Below are 17919 nucleotides of genomic sequence, written 5' to 3' on the forward strand. Positions count from 1 at the left end.
AAAAAAGGCAACTCATTAGAAAACCCTAAACTGGGTGCACATATTCCCTTTGCGCCCATGCTTTAATATGAGAGACTTTACACCTCAAATTCTTTAATCCATTGCACTTTGATCCAATTAGTAATGATTACAGAAAACTAACATCCTGTGGATCACAAATAACGGGACCACAGTGGAAGAAGTCAAAGAGTTTACGGCGCAAAAGTACTCTAAATTCATTAAATTTGAGGAATAAAGTGACAAGTGAGAAAGTTTAAAAGTGCAAAGTAGAATTTCCATTAAACTGCAATGATGCATTTGTGCTAAGACAACATGAAATTTACTGCAAAGCTCACAATCAATTGGACCAAGACGCCTACTGCAATTCAACTAAAAAGGATGTCCAAATCACAAAAGTAAGAGTACCGCCCATTTAATTTATTATCGTGTTAAATGTTTGTTTCTGTGTTAATGGAATCCAAAGAACCTTTTAGGTGTAGATTGTCAATTGATTGGGCCATTGTGCATCACGTCAATTGTGGGGATTTTTGTTGTCTTGGTGCTAAGGCCCAACTTAATGGACACACCCCGTTTTGCATATTCTTGTAAAGCCCAAGAGTGTTCCTTGAATAGAAGAAAGAAAGGGGTTTCATTTGTCTAAATTTCCATTTTCCAACAGTGTTTTTCTTCGATATTTGGATGCCAGTAGAAACGGCAAATGATATTAATAACCAAACCGGAATTTGAGTAATGAAATCCCCTTAAAAAAAGAGTAAAAAAAAGTTTCTTAGTACTACTAAATCTGGTAAAGGTACACTACAAATTCGTGTGCTCGTAAGTGTAGGGAGCATATGTCTCACCAAGTACATGTATCCTTATTCTTCTTCTCCTTAATCAGGTAATAGATGAGAAGAACGTAGCAATCTAAAATTTATTCACTCAAAGTAAGAAGTTGCATGATTAAGCTACTAAGACTAATGTTATTAAAAAATGACCATGCTTTGGTACTTGGCACTCGATTCCTTAAACTCTAATGAAAATTAATTAGTCTGCCTAATAGATATACATAAAATGATTTTTATTGACATAAAGAATCAAATGCTTTACAATAGAGTCAGCGGATTCTAAATGCGTAATAAAGACACCTAGTATAATTGGCTCGAGAAAACCGAAAAGAAAAAATATTGATCAAAAAGTTGTAAGGATGTTGTAGATCAAGTATATGCAACAAGAAATTCATGCACCAGGTAGATCCTGATTCCAGTTTGTGGAGCAATATTCCAATACAGTATCCGTCTTAAAAATATTCAATTCATATCATAAACATTAAGGTACATTAATAGGATCAATTCTCAGATTCAACACTTCTGCTACACGTTCTTTCTGCATAAATTCCTGACTTTTCCTACTGCTTCATTCCACTCTTCTTCTCCTTCTTCTCTCAAGTTGTTACTCATTTCTCTGGCTTTTTGCGTCAATAATTCTCCTGCTTTTGTCTTCTCCACAACCACCATGTTTATGACTTTAGCGACGACCTCTTCTCTATTTATCTGCCCATCTTCATCCCTCAAAATCTCAATACCAAAGCCAACGTCCACCACAAGTCTAGCATTAAGAGGTTGATCATGCTGCATGGGCAACGCTAACAATGGCACCCCATCGTAAATGCTTTCCATCACAGAGCCCCATCCACAATGACTCAAAAAACCACCAGTATTTGGATGCTGAAGAATTTTCGCCTGAGGTGCCCATCCATCCACCACTATTCCTCTCTCTTTCACCCTATGAAGAAACCCTTCCGGTAATGCTTCTTCAAGGGCAACGGCATGTCCCATGGGAAATATAACTACCCATATGAAGTTAGCATTACTCAGCTCCAGTCCATATGCTATCTCTTCCCTTTCTTCTTTTGACAAGAAGTATTCACTTCCAAAAGAAACATAAACCACTGATGATTCATCTTTACTATTCAGAAATTTGATGCTATCGGAATTATCCTCCTGCTCCTCCTCCTCCTTGGTATCATCATCTTGGTTATTAAGAGGACCAACAGATACCACCTTCTTCCCGGAACATAAAGATAAGTGATCAATATATCTCCCCTCAATTTCTGTCCAGCTTTTCACCAAAACAATATCAGAAGACAGTTCAAAACATTTGAAAACTTCAGCTTCTTCAGATTCAAGTTTTGTCAGTTCTTGGTACGTGGCTATAATCTTCTTCATTTCATAGTCCCTGAAGAATATTTCTGAGAAAGGGTAAGTCTCATTAGTACCGGAGACTCGACAATTAGTGCCATGATAGAAGAAAGAAATGTTTACTGCTCCTATGATTAAGAAAAGAACTGAAGGGATACTATTCAAAGCAGCCAGCTCCGCTGCCCATGATTGGAGAACATCGTAGATTTGCAAATCAGGTTTCAAAGTGTTGAGGATGTTGCTGAAGCTGGTTTTTGACATACGAAAAGCAAGCTTGAGGGTTGAGGTGAGATGGGGTGGGAGGTTTTTGATGGTGTGATAGTGTGGAGGGAGTTCGGGGAAATCTGGCAAATCAAGTCGTACTAATTTGGCGATGGACTCTTGAGTGTTTCTAACCTAACTGTGTGTGTGTTTCTTTCTGTAGATGGAAAAAAGTCGTACTAATTGAATTGAATGATCAGAGGAGTTCTCATCAAAGCCTTTACTTTCCTTGATGAAGTTCAGGTTGATCTCAGTTGAACAGAAGTATATTTTGAATTTGTTTTTGGCTAGTCTCTTTGATAGTTCTATGAAAGGAGAGATGTGGCCGTGAGCCAGCCATGGGAACATCAAAATTCTAAACGTATTAGATTCTTTCATTGTCTCCCCCATAGATAACTGAAATCTGGAAATCTCACGGTTTCCTCTTTTTCTTGAAAATAGGATATCTAAACCTACCGTAGATTGAGTACGCTGCGAAGACTAAGCTGAATGGATCAACTAAATAGGAGCTAAGAAAAGAGCAGCTAGCCAACTACTTTGTCCTATACTATAAGATTTATGCAACACGTGAATCTGCAATGCCATGAAGCCTCAAAAGATATTGTTTTGCAACCTTGAACACTATTGCCTAATTGAACCGAAGAATTTTGGGGTAAATTATTCATAGCTTTCTTGTGCGTTTGCATAATTACCATATGACCCCTTAAGGTTCTAAAAATATTGATGTAACACCCCTGTAGTTTTATACAAAGCAGAAATTTGACAAAAAAAATAGTTTTTATATCGTTGTCAGTTGAAATATTAGTAAGCACTAAATTGAATAAGGATACAAATACTTTGCATGAAATCATTGATAGATTATATGGATAGATGCAAATTCATGGGGGGTTAAGTGGATATTATAATTTATCACACGCACTTTTGGAGTGCATCTCAATCAATTACCTACTCTAAGTGTAAATGCTTTCTATCCATCTTTAACTTTACATAAAATTACAAGGGATTATTTAAATATTTTGAAACTTAAGGGGTCATGTGGTATTATGCAGAAGCATAAGGGGATTAGGAGTAATTTATCTAAAATTTTGTCTAATTGGCTTCCAAGAAAAAATTGAAGCTAAATTTCACTTTAGATCCTTAAATTATAGATGCACTTGCACTTCAGTCCTAAACTTCATTTTTAGACATTTTACACTTTAAAGTAAGAAATCCATCTTATTTTAGTACTCAAACTTCACCTTTGGAGACTTTACTATCTGAATATGAAATCTATCCTACTACAGTCTTTAAAGTTTGAGCACCACATGGTTACCGTTTCATTAGTTTTGACAATTTCATGAGATGAATATTATAATTTTGGGATAAAAAATCCAAAGTTCAAATTTAAGAACTAAAGTGGATGAATTTCACACTTTAGAATATAAATTATATAGAAATGAAGTTTAATGATTAAAATAGGGGTGTGTCTGTTTGGGGTGCTAAAAAAGAACTGAAAAAATGGGTGTCCGAAAAAGTTGAATTGGTTCAAACCGAAAAATAGGGTAACCAACTTATAATATTTAAAATGGTTAATCGAACCTAATTGAAAATTATGTTAGGGTATGTGATACAAACCCCATCGGTGTTACGAAACTCGTGACAAATAAGCCCCGAACTTTGGTGATTGATACAATTTTGATAGCAGAATTCTTATACAGACTCCTCTAACTCCTTAGTTGTAAATGTTGATATGATTTTGACTCACAATCAAACGAACTAGTGAACCCTAGGAAGATAGTTGGTCCTGCAATCAAGGGTGATTTCTTGATTGATAAGCTATAATGAACGCTAAAGAAAATTTTAAAGTGTTCAAGAGTGCTCGAAAAGCCAAGAGAACGTTTCTCTCAAGTTAATTTGCTGGAAAATTATGTCGTACCTTTCATTCCCAACAAAGTAAGTTTTTGTATGTCTTTGACACACAGAAATCCTAACTAAACTTGGACTAACAATAACCAGCATATTTGGACCTCAAATCCGGCCCATTAAGACACTACAAGTAGCGGATCCAAGCAAGACCAAAGCTGGTCCGTTTCTTATGTACTAATTAACCAAAATAATGACAAATTAACTAAGTTATAAGCTGGAAAATTTCGGACTTCACGCTCCGACGACATCCGCAACTTGAATGAGATTGACCAAAGGCAAATTCCCATCGAAAGCCTTTTTGATACACGCTAGGCACTCCAATTGAGTCTTGAACAGCTTAAATCACTGGTTGGAGTTTCTTGGCATGAGCACACGTTATTGGATCCACTGGGATGTGCACGGGATTGACTTGAGCACCTTGAGTAGGTTAGACAGCTTGCGCGACTCCATCAGTGTGGTTTTCAATTTTTCAAAAATCGCAGTTATCTGATCCTACTCACATATGCAAGGTTGGTTAAGATAACCAATATCCAAATCTCAATCCATAATTATTTAATTATTTACTAATAATTTAAGTTGTGAGCTCCATGCTATCATACATTTTGTTTTCACAACTTATAAATTTGTATATTTAACTCTATCTTCCATTTACTTTGTCCGTTTCCTATTATCGTTGCCACTAATTTCATTTATTTTACTACTTTTTCCTCTTTCTTCAAAATTCTTTTTTCTTTCTTATAAATTCTATCCACTTCACCACACTATTTATTTTGTGTTCAATTTTAGAGCTTACATTTTTTTGTTGTAAAGCAATCTGTCATCCATAATAAAAAAATGAACTAATAGTTTTCAAGAAGTAGCAAAAACAAAATAAATGTTTGGAATATTTTATACTTTAATTATCTATTGTGTTTTGATTTTCTATCTTGTTGGTGGTATTTTTAGAGTTGTAGGGCTAAATATTTTATTAATTTGGACAACTCTTTTATTGTTATTTTCTTCATTAATCTAATTATGTTTTACTTTTTTTTTCTACACGTATAAGAGGATTAGCTTATCCTGTATGTTGGACCTTATCTTGTAGGTTAAACAGTAAGCGATTAAGCAATTGAATAGGGTTAGGATATGGAATACGATTTTGCTGAACTGCTACCTGCGATTAGGGTCAGCGAAATTGTAAATGGATTGATTCATGAACACTAGTATTTGAATTGTTTAAGGGTCTAAAGTGTAATTTAGCTAAGAATTGAAGTATGAACTTTAGCTGATTATTATATTAGATAACGTTTAAAAGATCGAGGTCTACCGTCCCAAAACGTCAAATGCATAAACAAGTTAAGACAGCTAATTAGCCATGCCTTACTGCCTTTCGAAGGAAAATTTACCAAAGAAAAAAAAAAGTTAGCTTGTTACCTCAGACGAATTTGTTGGTGGCTATCCTAGCAAGTACTCCTTCCGCAGATTCAGGGGAAAAAAAAATTCGTCCGACAATTTTCACTAATATAAGCATGGTCATCAAACTCAAAAATCGCGCGACAAAATTTTTGAGGTTTTGCAAATTGAAAGGTTTGTACCATTATCTTTTACAGAACAAAATTTGTGTAACTATTCGGACTTAATGCATAATATGCAGGCATAGGCATTTTGCTTTCCTTGACCATTCCACTGTCAGACATGAAAATGCTTTGCACTCCCTTTTTTTTTTATTATAAGTGGGAGGTCTCGAATCCAAGATTTCGCACTTATATTTTCTTCCTCCATACCACCCAACCCATTCTTTCCTCCTCCTCTGCCCCTCCCTCCAAAAAAAAATGCTTTGCACCCACTATTGAGCATGGACATTTTCTAACTTTTCAAAGGTTTTCTTGAATTATTGAGTACACTTAAAGTGGAAACATATCTTTATGCAAGCAAATGTGAATACATGATACATACGGTCCATTTGAGATCCTGTTTGGCAAATAAGTTTTTTGAGTGTTTATTTAAAACTTTAATGTAACTTACTGTAAAAATTATAGAAAACTTTTTTAAAGTGTGTAAATTTTTGGACATTTTGAAGTGTATAGTTTAAAATTTTTGAGAAATTTTTTGAGATTATTGTAGTTAAAGTTGTTAAAAAACTTATGGTAGACAAACTTAGCCAAAAATTTGTTTGCCAAACAAACCCTAAATTTATAATTCTACTTTTGTGCATACAGTGTGCATCCAAATCCACTCATGTAAAAAAGACTTTGCGCTAATGATGTACGGAAGATTAATTCATAATCCTAACTTAAATATCAAGACTTGGTTGTTGAGAGAAATTATATGTCTGGTCAAAATATAATTTAAAGACTTGGTTGTTGTGACAAATGATAGTTGTAAGACAACCACGTCTTGCTTGTCAGAGTGAATTGTATTTTACTAGCATATTTTATACTAATCGGTTGATTTAAGTACTTGAAGATATTTGAACTCTATCTGTAGTATGATACTAATCTTTATTGGTCTTGTTATTATTTAATTCTGGGGTTGCGCAGCAGTAAACATCAGTCTTGGTTCTTAATGAACAGGATAATACTAAGAGAAAAGGTTGGTCCTGCGATGCAACGCTTAAAATACCTCCCTTCAGAACCCTAATATTCTAATTCCCTTGACACTAGTATTAATCCAACAGTATCTATAGCATAAATCAAAGCATCTTGAGTCAGATGAAATTTACTGCAATCTGATGCCTAAAAGTCCTTTTACATGCCATGAGCCGAGCAGGAAATTGGTTATTATTATTGGTCCTTTTACGGTGTTTGTTGCGAGAGTAAATATACGAGGAAGGGAGGACATGAAAGCAATTGTTAGTAAAAAATTTGGTGAGTAAAAACAAAGAGTTTGCAATGTTGGCATTCCTTTCTTTAAATGAACAAAAAAAAAAAAAAAAAAAGGAGGAGGAAAACTGGTTTCGACATGGGGAAATCTTAACTAGTCAATTTGTTATAACCATATAACAAGCGCACAATAAGAAAAGATTTGGACCTAGGTGGCATTTCCTTCTGAGAGAGCAAATTTACTTTGGCAGTATAGGAATCGCTCTGCCAATAATTGTAGCTATTTTGTTGAACATTGTCAACAAAAATATGGAAATAATACTGTGGCTATTTAGTAAAATAAATTTACTTTCCGTGCTTTAATTCAATGAACAAATATACTTTTTCTAGTTCAATTGAATCTACTAAAATTTAGTACGATCCAAGTATATCAATGCTTAATTATTGATGGATCTAAGAATTGGAAATACATATAAATTCAGACCTGATTAAACAAATTTGGATTAATGAAATAGGTCCAAATGCAACCTTTAATAATCCTACATTTTGGGGCACTGCGCATTAAACTTATTTCAATATGAAATGGGATCTATACCTGGTATCATACATTGTGTGAAGTCAGCAAAAGGGTAACTATATTAGTCAAGCAGGTTACTAGTTGGCATGTGCAAATGTTGCCAAAATCCTGCTTAACCACAATGTTGGTATAATCATATCAACAAAGAAGGTGACATTCCACTTCCCAATTGAGTTCGATCTAATCCTGCTTAACAACATGCAATATTTCTTTAGTTCCCTCACTAATGCATGCATTCCCACTCTATATGTCTTTATCTTCTGAGAAATCTGTACATATCATTTGATTCAAAACCACAAGCAAATCATTCAAAAAGTGAACAAGACACTTATCATGCGTTAGAGATGTGACTAGTACTTGGGGCATCCACAACCCGGGTGTAATGGCTCCCCGTTACACTGCTCCATGACACGGTCTCCCATTGGAGCCGTGTCATGGAGATTACACGCATCATATCCATGATGCGTGTAATCCATGATATTGTGGGACCCATAATCATTTTATTGTAATCTCATTATTATTATTTGTATTTTATTTGATTTAAATTATGTAATATTATGTTATGGAGTTCAACTAATTACATTTCGAATTATTAATTAAGTATGGATTATTATGATATCTTCGCATTTGAGGTAACTTTTTTCTTTGTTCTGTTTTCTTTTCACCCTCCTACACCATCCCAACTGTCATATCCAAGTTTTGAGCCCTAGACACCCCTGATTATGGTTAAATTGTACTAATTGGTCTAATTATGCTTGCACCTTCCACTATTTTCAAAACCACACTCAGTGCATCCAAACATAAAATAAGATAATCATGATGGTTGTACTTAATAGTAGAACATAGTTGAATAGAAATGGTTGTACATATCATCATCTTCAAGATACAAAAGTAGAAAATTAGCAATTTTAACACCACTTTTTGGGAGGGTTAGGTTGGCTGATAAGGAGGGAAGAGTTGTAAACAAGAGATCTTGGCTTCAAGTCCTCTCATTTCGAACCAAAAAAAAAAAAAAAACGACTTTTTAAAACACAAAAACATAGTTTATATCTCTTATTGCAAATTTCTGTGCTTGATTATGTTTTGATACTTTTCCCCCTTATCTCATTTTTGGGTTTTTATCAGTTTACCCCCTTAAACTATACCCCAACTATCAGTTTAGTCCCTAACGTTAACTTTTAGTCACTTAACTCCTTGGACTAACAGTCAAACGAGACGGCATTTTATAATTCATGTAAAAAGGCATGTTTAGATCCCACTTAATTATAAATGGACAAATATGCCCATAAAACCCTAAAAAAGAAATTTCATTCTCAAAAAATGCCCTTTATGAAGTGGCGGGACAACAAAACAAAAAAATGGATGCCACTTTTCTAATTTCTTCTTCATCATTATCAACCCAAACTCTCTCTATTCTCCCTCATAGAAACCCTAGAAAGAAACAACGGATCAACTAACAAAATCAAAGAAATCAAGCTTGAATGGAGGCGAAAGACTTGAAGCGAAAATTTGAAAGTGAAGGATAAAACGAAAAGGTCAATTTCTAAACACCAAAGGGTTAATATTTTAAGACAACTAATGAATATTAAATGAATCTGACAAATGATTTCTTACTAGACAATATTGTAGTTTGTGGTTGTTGCTAGTGCATTGTGGCGCCGTATGTATCACTTCTAGTTATAGTACCATGTTCCTAACACCATTGACATCATAATGCTTGTTGACTGATTGGATTTAGTCGGGCTTTGGTAAAAGTAGGACGTTGTTGAAATTGAAGACATATTTAGTTCAGATTATGTTTGAAAAAGAAATACTACTCCACTAATAGTATCAACTTCTTGGAAACATATAAAAGCAAACGAATTTGACATTGAAAAAAAAATATATTATTACAAGAGATGATTAATTTTTTTGCCCTTTTTTGGTCATTGAACCACAACTTTTGGCACTTACTATGTGATTGAACTTTCTCTAACTAATATCTAAATTTTCTATTAAAAAAATGACATTAACTGTTGAAGTTGTTTATGTTTAATTCCATATATGATTTGAATTGTTAGTTAGGGGACTTCTTTTATGATTTTAATACTTCTCTTATTGATTATATATGTGTATAATATAGTCTATTAGTTGCCTTTTCTAGCTATACAATCATGTGTACTTTGGAAAATGGTAACGGAGCTCAAAATGCAGATCAACCTATTCAGCATGAGGGTGATATAAGTGACACATCTGATGAAACATATCATGCTTCTCAAGTTGAATCAAGTGTTGATTCTGACTTTGATTTTTTCCTAGATTGTGATAAGTTGAGTGATAACTGTGACCCAATAGATGAGGGAGAAAATTTAGAGGGCCTAGATCATCATCATGATTTTTTAGATTATACAGAGTATGAGAAGTTAATTGAAGATGTGTATAAGGCTTATCTTGCATACAGAGAGAGGAAAAATTGTGGAAAGGGACAATGTTAGTGATGATGAAATATTGCACGTTGCATTAAACTCATCTGATGATGATCAACAACCTGCTGAGTTTCCTGAGTTTAATATTGAGAAGGACTTGGAGAAGGCTGAACTTGAGGTTGGGCATATTTTCACTACTGTGCAAGACTTCAGGCTTGCACTAAGACAACACTCTATAGTGAATGGGTTTGAACTGAAGCCTATTAAGAATGATAGTGATAGGGTAACAGCTAAATGTAGCAAGAATTGTGGCTGGAGAATACATGCTAGTAAATGTGGGGATACTAGTACATTCCAAATAAAAACATTAAAAGGGGTTCCTCATAAGTGTCCAAGGTCTTATAAGAACAAGAGTGCTACTGCAAGATGGTTAGCTCAAATGTTTGTTAGGGATATTGCTGATGACCCATCTTTGAAAATTGAGGTACTTAAGAAAGCAGTGAAGAAGAAATACAATGTTAATGTAGGCAACCAACAACTTTATAGGGCCAAGAGTAAAGTGAAAATAATGATTCAAGGTGAACATAAACAACAATACTGGAGATTGAGGGACTACTGTGCTACTTTAATGCTAAAGAATCCGGGTTCAGTTGCTATGGTAGTGACTGAAAGGTTTCCTATATATCAAAACCCCATCTTCAAAAGGATGTTTGTAATGTTTTCTGCACAAAAAGATGGGTTTATTTCAGCATGTACGCCTGTAATAGGATTGGATGCTTGTCATTTGAAATGCGCACTAGGAGGGCAGTTGATGGCTGCAGTTGGTAGAGATGCCAACAACCAGATGTACCCATTGGCCATGGCACTGGTAGAGTCTGAATGCAAAGATAGTTGGGGCTGGTTTCTTGAAATACTTACGAACCATATTGGGAAGCTGAATGAAAGGGGCTGGATTTTCATATTTGATAGACAGAAGGTTAGACTAATTTATTTTCTAATATATATGATTATGTATTTGTACAGAATCTAATATTTATTATTTGTTCACTTTTGTATAGGGATTGATTGACACAATAGAAAGCAAATTTTCTGGAGTTGAGCACAGGTACTGCGTCAGGCACATGTATGCAAACTTTAAGCTAAAGTTCAAAGATAAGCAGCTAAGAAACATCATGTGGGCTGCTGCTAGAGCATATGTGCCTGACAGATTTGAAGCAGCCATGAGGGAAATGCAAGCAATTTCACCAGAAGCTCATGCATGGTTAAGAGCTATTCCTACTAATCTTTGGGCAAGGCACACTTTCTCCATTAGAATGAAGTGTGAGCTTCTAAGCAACAATATTTGTGAAAGTTTTAATCAGTATATCAAAGAAGCAAGGCAAGAGCCTATTTTGACAATGTTTGAGGCTATCAGGAGACAGATCATGTGTAGATTTCATGAGAAAAGACAGTGGATTAAAAAAGTAAGGTCTAGAATATATCCTAGAATAGTGGAGAAAATTGAAGAGTACAAGTATCAAGTACCTTTTTTTGAATGTTGGGAATCAGGCAGTGGGCTATGGGAAGTTGTTGAACCAACTAAGACATATGTGGTTTCAATTAGTGAAGATGCCTGCACATGTAAGGAATGGGATATGACCGGGATCCCGTGTGTTCATGCATGTGTTGCTGTTGTGAATAATGATTGGGAACCAGCTGATTATGTTGATGATTGGTATACTGTGGAAACCGACAAAAGAGCCTACATGAACCTTATTGTACCTGTTCCAGATCAAAGCAAATGGGTTGACTCTAAATCTGACCCAGTGAGCCCTCCTTTTATGAGAAAAGCACCTGGCAGGCCAAAAAAGAAAAGAAAAGAAAAAAGGGGCCTAATGAGAACCAACAATCTAACAAAGTTAGCAAGAGGGGCATCCCAATGCATTGTAGTTATTGTGGTCATTCAGATCACAATGTCAGAGGCTGCAAAAATTTTGGATGCTTATATGTAAGGAAATGGAAGCTTAAGAGGAACCAGGTAATGGTAGTGACAATTACTTCTTGTTAGTTTCATGATTGAAGGGCCAATTTTTGCATTCTAATCTTATTATCCATTTTCTTGCAGGTTCCTGGTGTTGCTGATAGCAATCCACAGGAAATAGCCACCTCATCTAGAAATTTAGAAGCTAGCAGTTCTAGGGATATTATGGGTGCCAATAGAGGAAGGGGTATTAGTCGAGTTAGAGGTAGAGGAAGAGGCCATAGTAGAGGTGCCAAAAATGGTCCATTATGTGGGATTGGAAATTGGAATGGTGTAGGAATGTCAACTGGATCCACTTTTATTCATCATTCGCAAATGGTGAAAATCTCACTTTTATCACATCTATGCTCCAAACCTTATTCATTATGATATCAACAACATTTGTCGTTGTTTAATAGGTTCTCCCATGTATGACTCCAACTCAGTTTGCAAATGCGAGTGGATGTGGCGGGACATGGACATTTGGGGCTGCTACGAGAAAGCAACATGCTGTGAGAACCACTGTTAACAGTACTAGTGAAGTACCAAGTGAAAGTGTATCTAGATCTTTAAGAAGCAACGTAACATCCAATACCAAAAATCAGGTTAGTGTGGATAATTTTCATAAAGTTTAGTTATTGTTACTATCAGGTAACAAATCAGGTAATTTGCACTAATAACTAATTCTCAAACCTAAAAATCTACCTATTAGGTTTGCAAAATACAGACCAGATTTGGAGTTCAGTTACTATCCAGCCAAGGGTCCTCAAATGCTTCTCCAAGCCAAGTGGAAAAATGACTTTTCTGGTGGTTGGACATGCTCCGAGAATTGTTGTTTGTTTTGTCCTATTGGATAATGATATTATGTTGCTTTTTTTTTTTCTGGTTGGTTGGTGCCTTTTAAGGTAGTAGAATGACTATTTATCTTTTGTTTCGGGACAATTTGACACTTGATGTAATGAGTTTTTATGGCAACTAGACGGTGGAAAAACATTTGTTATTGTAAAGCATGAAAATCCACCAGGTTGCTAAACTTGATATTTTGAATTAATATGTGTTGACAAATGTGTTTTGTACATGAAAATAGTTCCGTTAGGTCTCTTTTTCAACTAATAATGTCTGATTTCCAATTCCTTAATCTGTGAGAATTGCTTCAATGTGGAATAGACCTTAATTCCTTAATCTCTTTTTCAACTCGCATGTTCTTATAATTTGGAAAATTATGAAAAGAAAAGGACCACTAGGGAAAATTTTTTTACTAACATATCACTTGAAAAAAAAAAGACCTTATAATGAAAAAACTATAATATTTTCCTTCTAAGATTAACAGGTTATGAAATTCCACACTTCGATATCATCATATTTGCAATGTTTTGACATGGTATTGCGCAAAATAAAAAATTTTGTGAACAATTTAAGAAAATAGAGGAGAGAAGAGCCTTCTAATCCTTATTTTATACTTAAAGCACAAGGGGAGGGTATTTTTGTCATAAATGTTTTCACCAAACTTTAGTTAGTTAGCAGGCCAATTTTTAAATGGGTTAATGGTCAATTATCTACTTTGACTTAACAGATGGACTTAAGTGACTAAAAGTTAACGTTAGGGACTAAACTGATAGTTGGCGTATAGTTTAAGGTGGTAAACTGATAAAAACCCCTCATTTTTTTACTAGATCAAGGACCACTGCAATTGCTAACAGTAATTGCATTGCATCATCTAATATCAGTACTGGTACAATAGAGATAAATACTAAAGCATAAAAAAAAACTTTTTTATGGATGTCAAGGTTTACATCTGGATGTCTTAATATCTATATTTACCATATTATTTTTCTATTTGTTGTGTTAGTCCATGCGTTGTATAATGTAATTGTCACAGATAATTCCAAAAATGCCCAACCTTGTACCGAGTAAGTAGTATCCTGTGAATGATTGATATTTGGCATTTCCGAATTTGACTATCTCGGAGCTCAAGTATTTTGGCAAAATGACAACTAGAAATGACGGTCCCATATTTGAAACAGAAAAGTTCCACAAGCATTGCAGACCAGAAGAATAAATAATTGACAATTTCCAATCGAATTAATGGGACAAAAAGAGATTTAAAGTATGACCTTTTCTATTCGACATATATGAAGTTCCTTCTCCAATTCTGATAGTACATTACAAATCAGGCCTTCAAAGAATCAAAGGTATATATATTGCTGGATTTGGAGGCCTGAAGAAATACCTAAGAATTGCAACAAGCAAGATGGTGGGCAACATAGAGGTGACATCAATTGAGTTGATCAAGCCATCATCTCCAATACCCCGTGCCAGTAGAGACCATAGACTATCTATCCTCGATCAACTTTCACCTTCTAATTCCTTCTGTTTTATTCTATCAAAACTCCTCCCCATGCTTCGATGAAGCCGAAATATCGCAGCATCTAAAACATTCTTTATCAGAGATCTTGACAAAATTCTACCCTTTAGCAGGAAAGATCAATGGAAATCTTTCTGTTGATTGTGATCATGTTTCGAAGACTCGGCCGAGTCATCTCCGTCTCGGCCTAGTTCGAGACGAGATCGTGACGAAATGTTTCTGAGATACGTGACAGGCCGAGACATCACTGTGAAGGGTTGAAACGGCCGAATCACACCGAGTCATCTCGAGTCAATTTGAATTTTTATTATTTTTACTAATTTTTAAATTATTTTTTTATCATATTTTTTACAATTTTTAGAATATTAAATATTTTACAAATTCGCGTCTCGTCGAGACCGCGACCGATATGTCAATATCGATGTGGAACTGTCCAAGCCGCGACCACGACTTTGAACCATGATTGTGATGACTTAGGAGCTTTAATTTATAGAAGCTCGAGTTCGTGCTCATCTCTCACAGGCAATCCAAACAACAGAGGATCCAAACCAACTTCTCCCCTTAGAGCCTTATGAAGCTTTGGGCAAAAATGAGTTGCCATTAGCTATCAAAATCAGCTTCTTTGAATGCGGAGGAATAGCTATTGGGGTATGCATGTCACATAAGATAGCTGACGTTTTGTCCTGTGCGACATTCATGAATGCTTGGGCTGCCACATGCTGTGGCAAAGGTGATGAAATTGTGCAACCTGATTTTGAATTAGGATGCCGTCTTTTTCCTCCAACAAACTCTCCAATATCTAGTATCGATTTTGTATCAGGGGAAAAGAAAGAAACTCTTCTGACCAAAAGGTTTGTGTTCGACAAGAAAAAGTTGGCAGCAGTCAAGAAATTTGCCTCCTCAGTCGCCTCCACAGGTTCGGTGAAGGATCCTACTCTGGTTGAAGCCATTACCGCTTTTATATTGAAGCATTTCATCCTCGTGACCCAGGCCAAGGAAAATCGTAAAACAAATTTTCTTGCATTCCAAGCCGTGAACTTGAGACCTAGAATGAACTTGCCCTCTGACCGGCTTGCATTTGGCAACTTCTCAATTGCTACTCCTGCTTTAATGACAGTTTCTGATACAGATAATAATGATAAAGAATACTGTGATGATCTAGTTGGGCACCTGAGGAATACAACTAGAATAATCAACAATGATTATATAAAGATTCTTCAAAGTGGAGTGCCTTTTTTAGATATCTTAAAAGCTGCAGGGGAACAGCTTGGTAAGGAGACAATGGCATATTGTTTTTTCACCAATTTGTGCAGTTTTCCGGTATATGGAGTGGACTATGGTTTTGGCAAACCTATTTCAGTGAGGATTAAAGCTCCCCCTATCAAGAATAGTGTAATCTTGATGAGTACAAATTCTGGTGATGGGATCGAAGCATGGATTACCATGGTGGAGGATGAAATGGCTATGCTCCCGGACAAGCTTCTTTCACTAGCAACTATTGATGTTGCTTCATTTCAAGCCAAACTCTAATAAATTTTCTCCATGTCATGAAATATCTGTTTCAAGCACTGAAAATGTCTAGATCAAGACAAATCTTTTGCTTTCGAGTTTTATCTGAAAAAGTATTTGGAAAATTAACCGTTGAAGGCTAACTGTCGAAGGTTTTAATTGCTTGTCTGTCAGTTTACTGTGCTTGTGGTTATATAATACACATCTATGGAAAATTCAGGGAAGGGACCATTATTATGGGTGATAAGTGACTAATTTGAGCTATTTTTGAATGACATTTTATGTTATTTTAGTCACTTTGACAATATTATAGGAAGAAAATGGATCATTTTGGCTATAATTGGTGTAAAATGCTCTTAAGTGATTAAATGAGGTTTTTGTCACTTTTACTTGCATTTTGTTCATAATTTGTATAGGAGTTGGAAATATACTTCATTTGGATGAAAAGCAAGTTGACAGTTTTGACACATCTTTGTATTTCGGTTATAATTTGAGCTATAATGATCGGATTGTGATGATTCTTGAATCATTTTGAAGATAAGAGATAGATCTACAATTCATGTGAGACATCCAAATCCAGTTTGAAGGTTTTCTAGGTCAAAAAGCCGAATTATAGTAGCCAATTTCTATGGTCGAAGTTGAAAGAAGGCATTGAGCAGTGAAGGGTATTTCAGTCATTTCTCAGCCTACACAAATCCAAATGAAGTGATTCTTAATGAATTGGAAAGATAACTCAAAGGGATACAAGTTTTATGTTTTGGTCAAGAATTAATTCAGCTTCTATCATCAAGAAAAGTTCAGTTGAAGTTGATGCAAAATTGGAATGACTTGAAGACTGAGCAGAAATTCCAAAGAAAGGCAGGGAAGCAATCCAGCGGGATTCTGATTAGAAATGGCTGCTCTCCACTTGCACAACTTGTTTCCTTCTCCAAAAATTCACAGCTATTGATGGACATGTGACAACCACTTAGCAGCTATAAAAAGGATGTTTGAAGCCTCATTTCTTAACTACATTTATCTATAAATAGCCATGGACTTGCAAGGATCATGAGAGCTTGGAGAATGCAAGAAATATCACAAAAATGTAGTTCTTACATTTTCTTAGCGTTTGGTTAGTATAATATAGGATAGTTTAACTAGTAGTTCATCCTTCTTGTTTATTAACTAGGCAAAGATGAAGAAGGAAATGAAGATGGAGGAGATGAATACATGTGACAAGGGTTACATTTCTTTTCAAACTTTTTATCTTTTGTGCTTGATTATAAGTTTAGTTAATATACAAGTTATGGATTTATATGTTATTATGTGTTTCTCAAGTTTATGCCTTGGGTTTAGTTGAACTTTCTATAATTGTTAGTGTTTATTATTTGGCTATTTGAAGCTATTATTTTGAACAAGTTATTTAGCACTTTAGCTCTCTAAATCATGATTAATTGGTACTATTAATTGTGATTATCTAAAGGTGTTGTGTCTTCAATGAAAATTGAGATCTAACGCTAGTTCAAAAAGTGTTAAACCTAGGGAGTACACTCACGAGAGTAGAGGTGCACTTTTGTGGCTTTAGTGATTCATTTCATTTAATTTCATAGAGGTAATTAACTTGTAGCTAATTTCATAACCACAAGATTAGGTATGGATTAGTTATAAGTATAGTTGATTTACTACGAGACTAAGTTTCACATGTATAAGAAAATTACGCCATAACTAGCCAAGATAATAGTAATCAATAATCCAAAAATAGCATTTGCATGAGTAGTTAGGAATACCATAACCTAAGAAGCTTTCATTTGTTATTATCTTGCAAAAGTTTAGCATAGTTTTATTTCTTTTAATTCATTGATCATCTAAATAATAGAGAAACTTTAGTAGTGCAGGTAATCGTTCAATCTTCCTCGTGGGATCGACCCGATATTTACCCTA

At 35.0% G+C, this 17919-nt stretch overlaps 1 protein-coding gene across 1 annotated transcript; it reads right to left on the reverse strand.

Annotated features, from left to right (window-relative positions):
• Positions 1-1274: 1274 nt before the first annotated feature.
• LOC113693349 (mogroside IIIx synthase-like) lies at positions 1275-2562 on the reverse strand. Its single transcript, XM_027211902.2, has one exon. The coding sequence runs from the start codon at positions 2436-2438 to the stop codon at positions 1350-1352; it is 1089 nt and encodes a 362-aa protein (XP_027067703.2). The 5' UTR covers positions 2439-2562; the 3' UTR covers positions 1275-1349.
• Between the last annotated feature and the right edge of the window lie 15357 nt (positions 2563-17919).

The sequence above is a fragment of the Coffea arabica genome, chromosome 6c (assembly GCF_036785885.1).
Source record: "Coffea arabica cultivar ET-39 chromosome 6c, Coffea Arabica ET-39 HiFi, whole genome shotgun sequence".
Taxonomy (NCBI): Eukaryota; Viridiplantae; Streptophyta; class Magnoliopsida; order Gentianales; family Rubiaceae; genus Coffea; species Coffea arabica.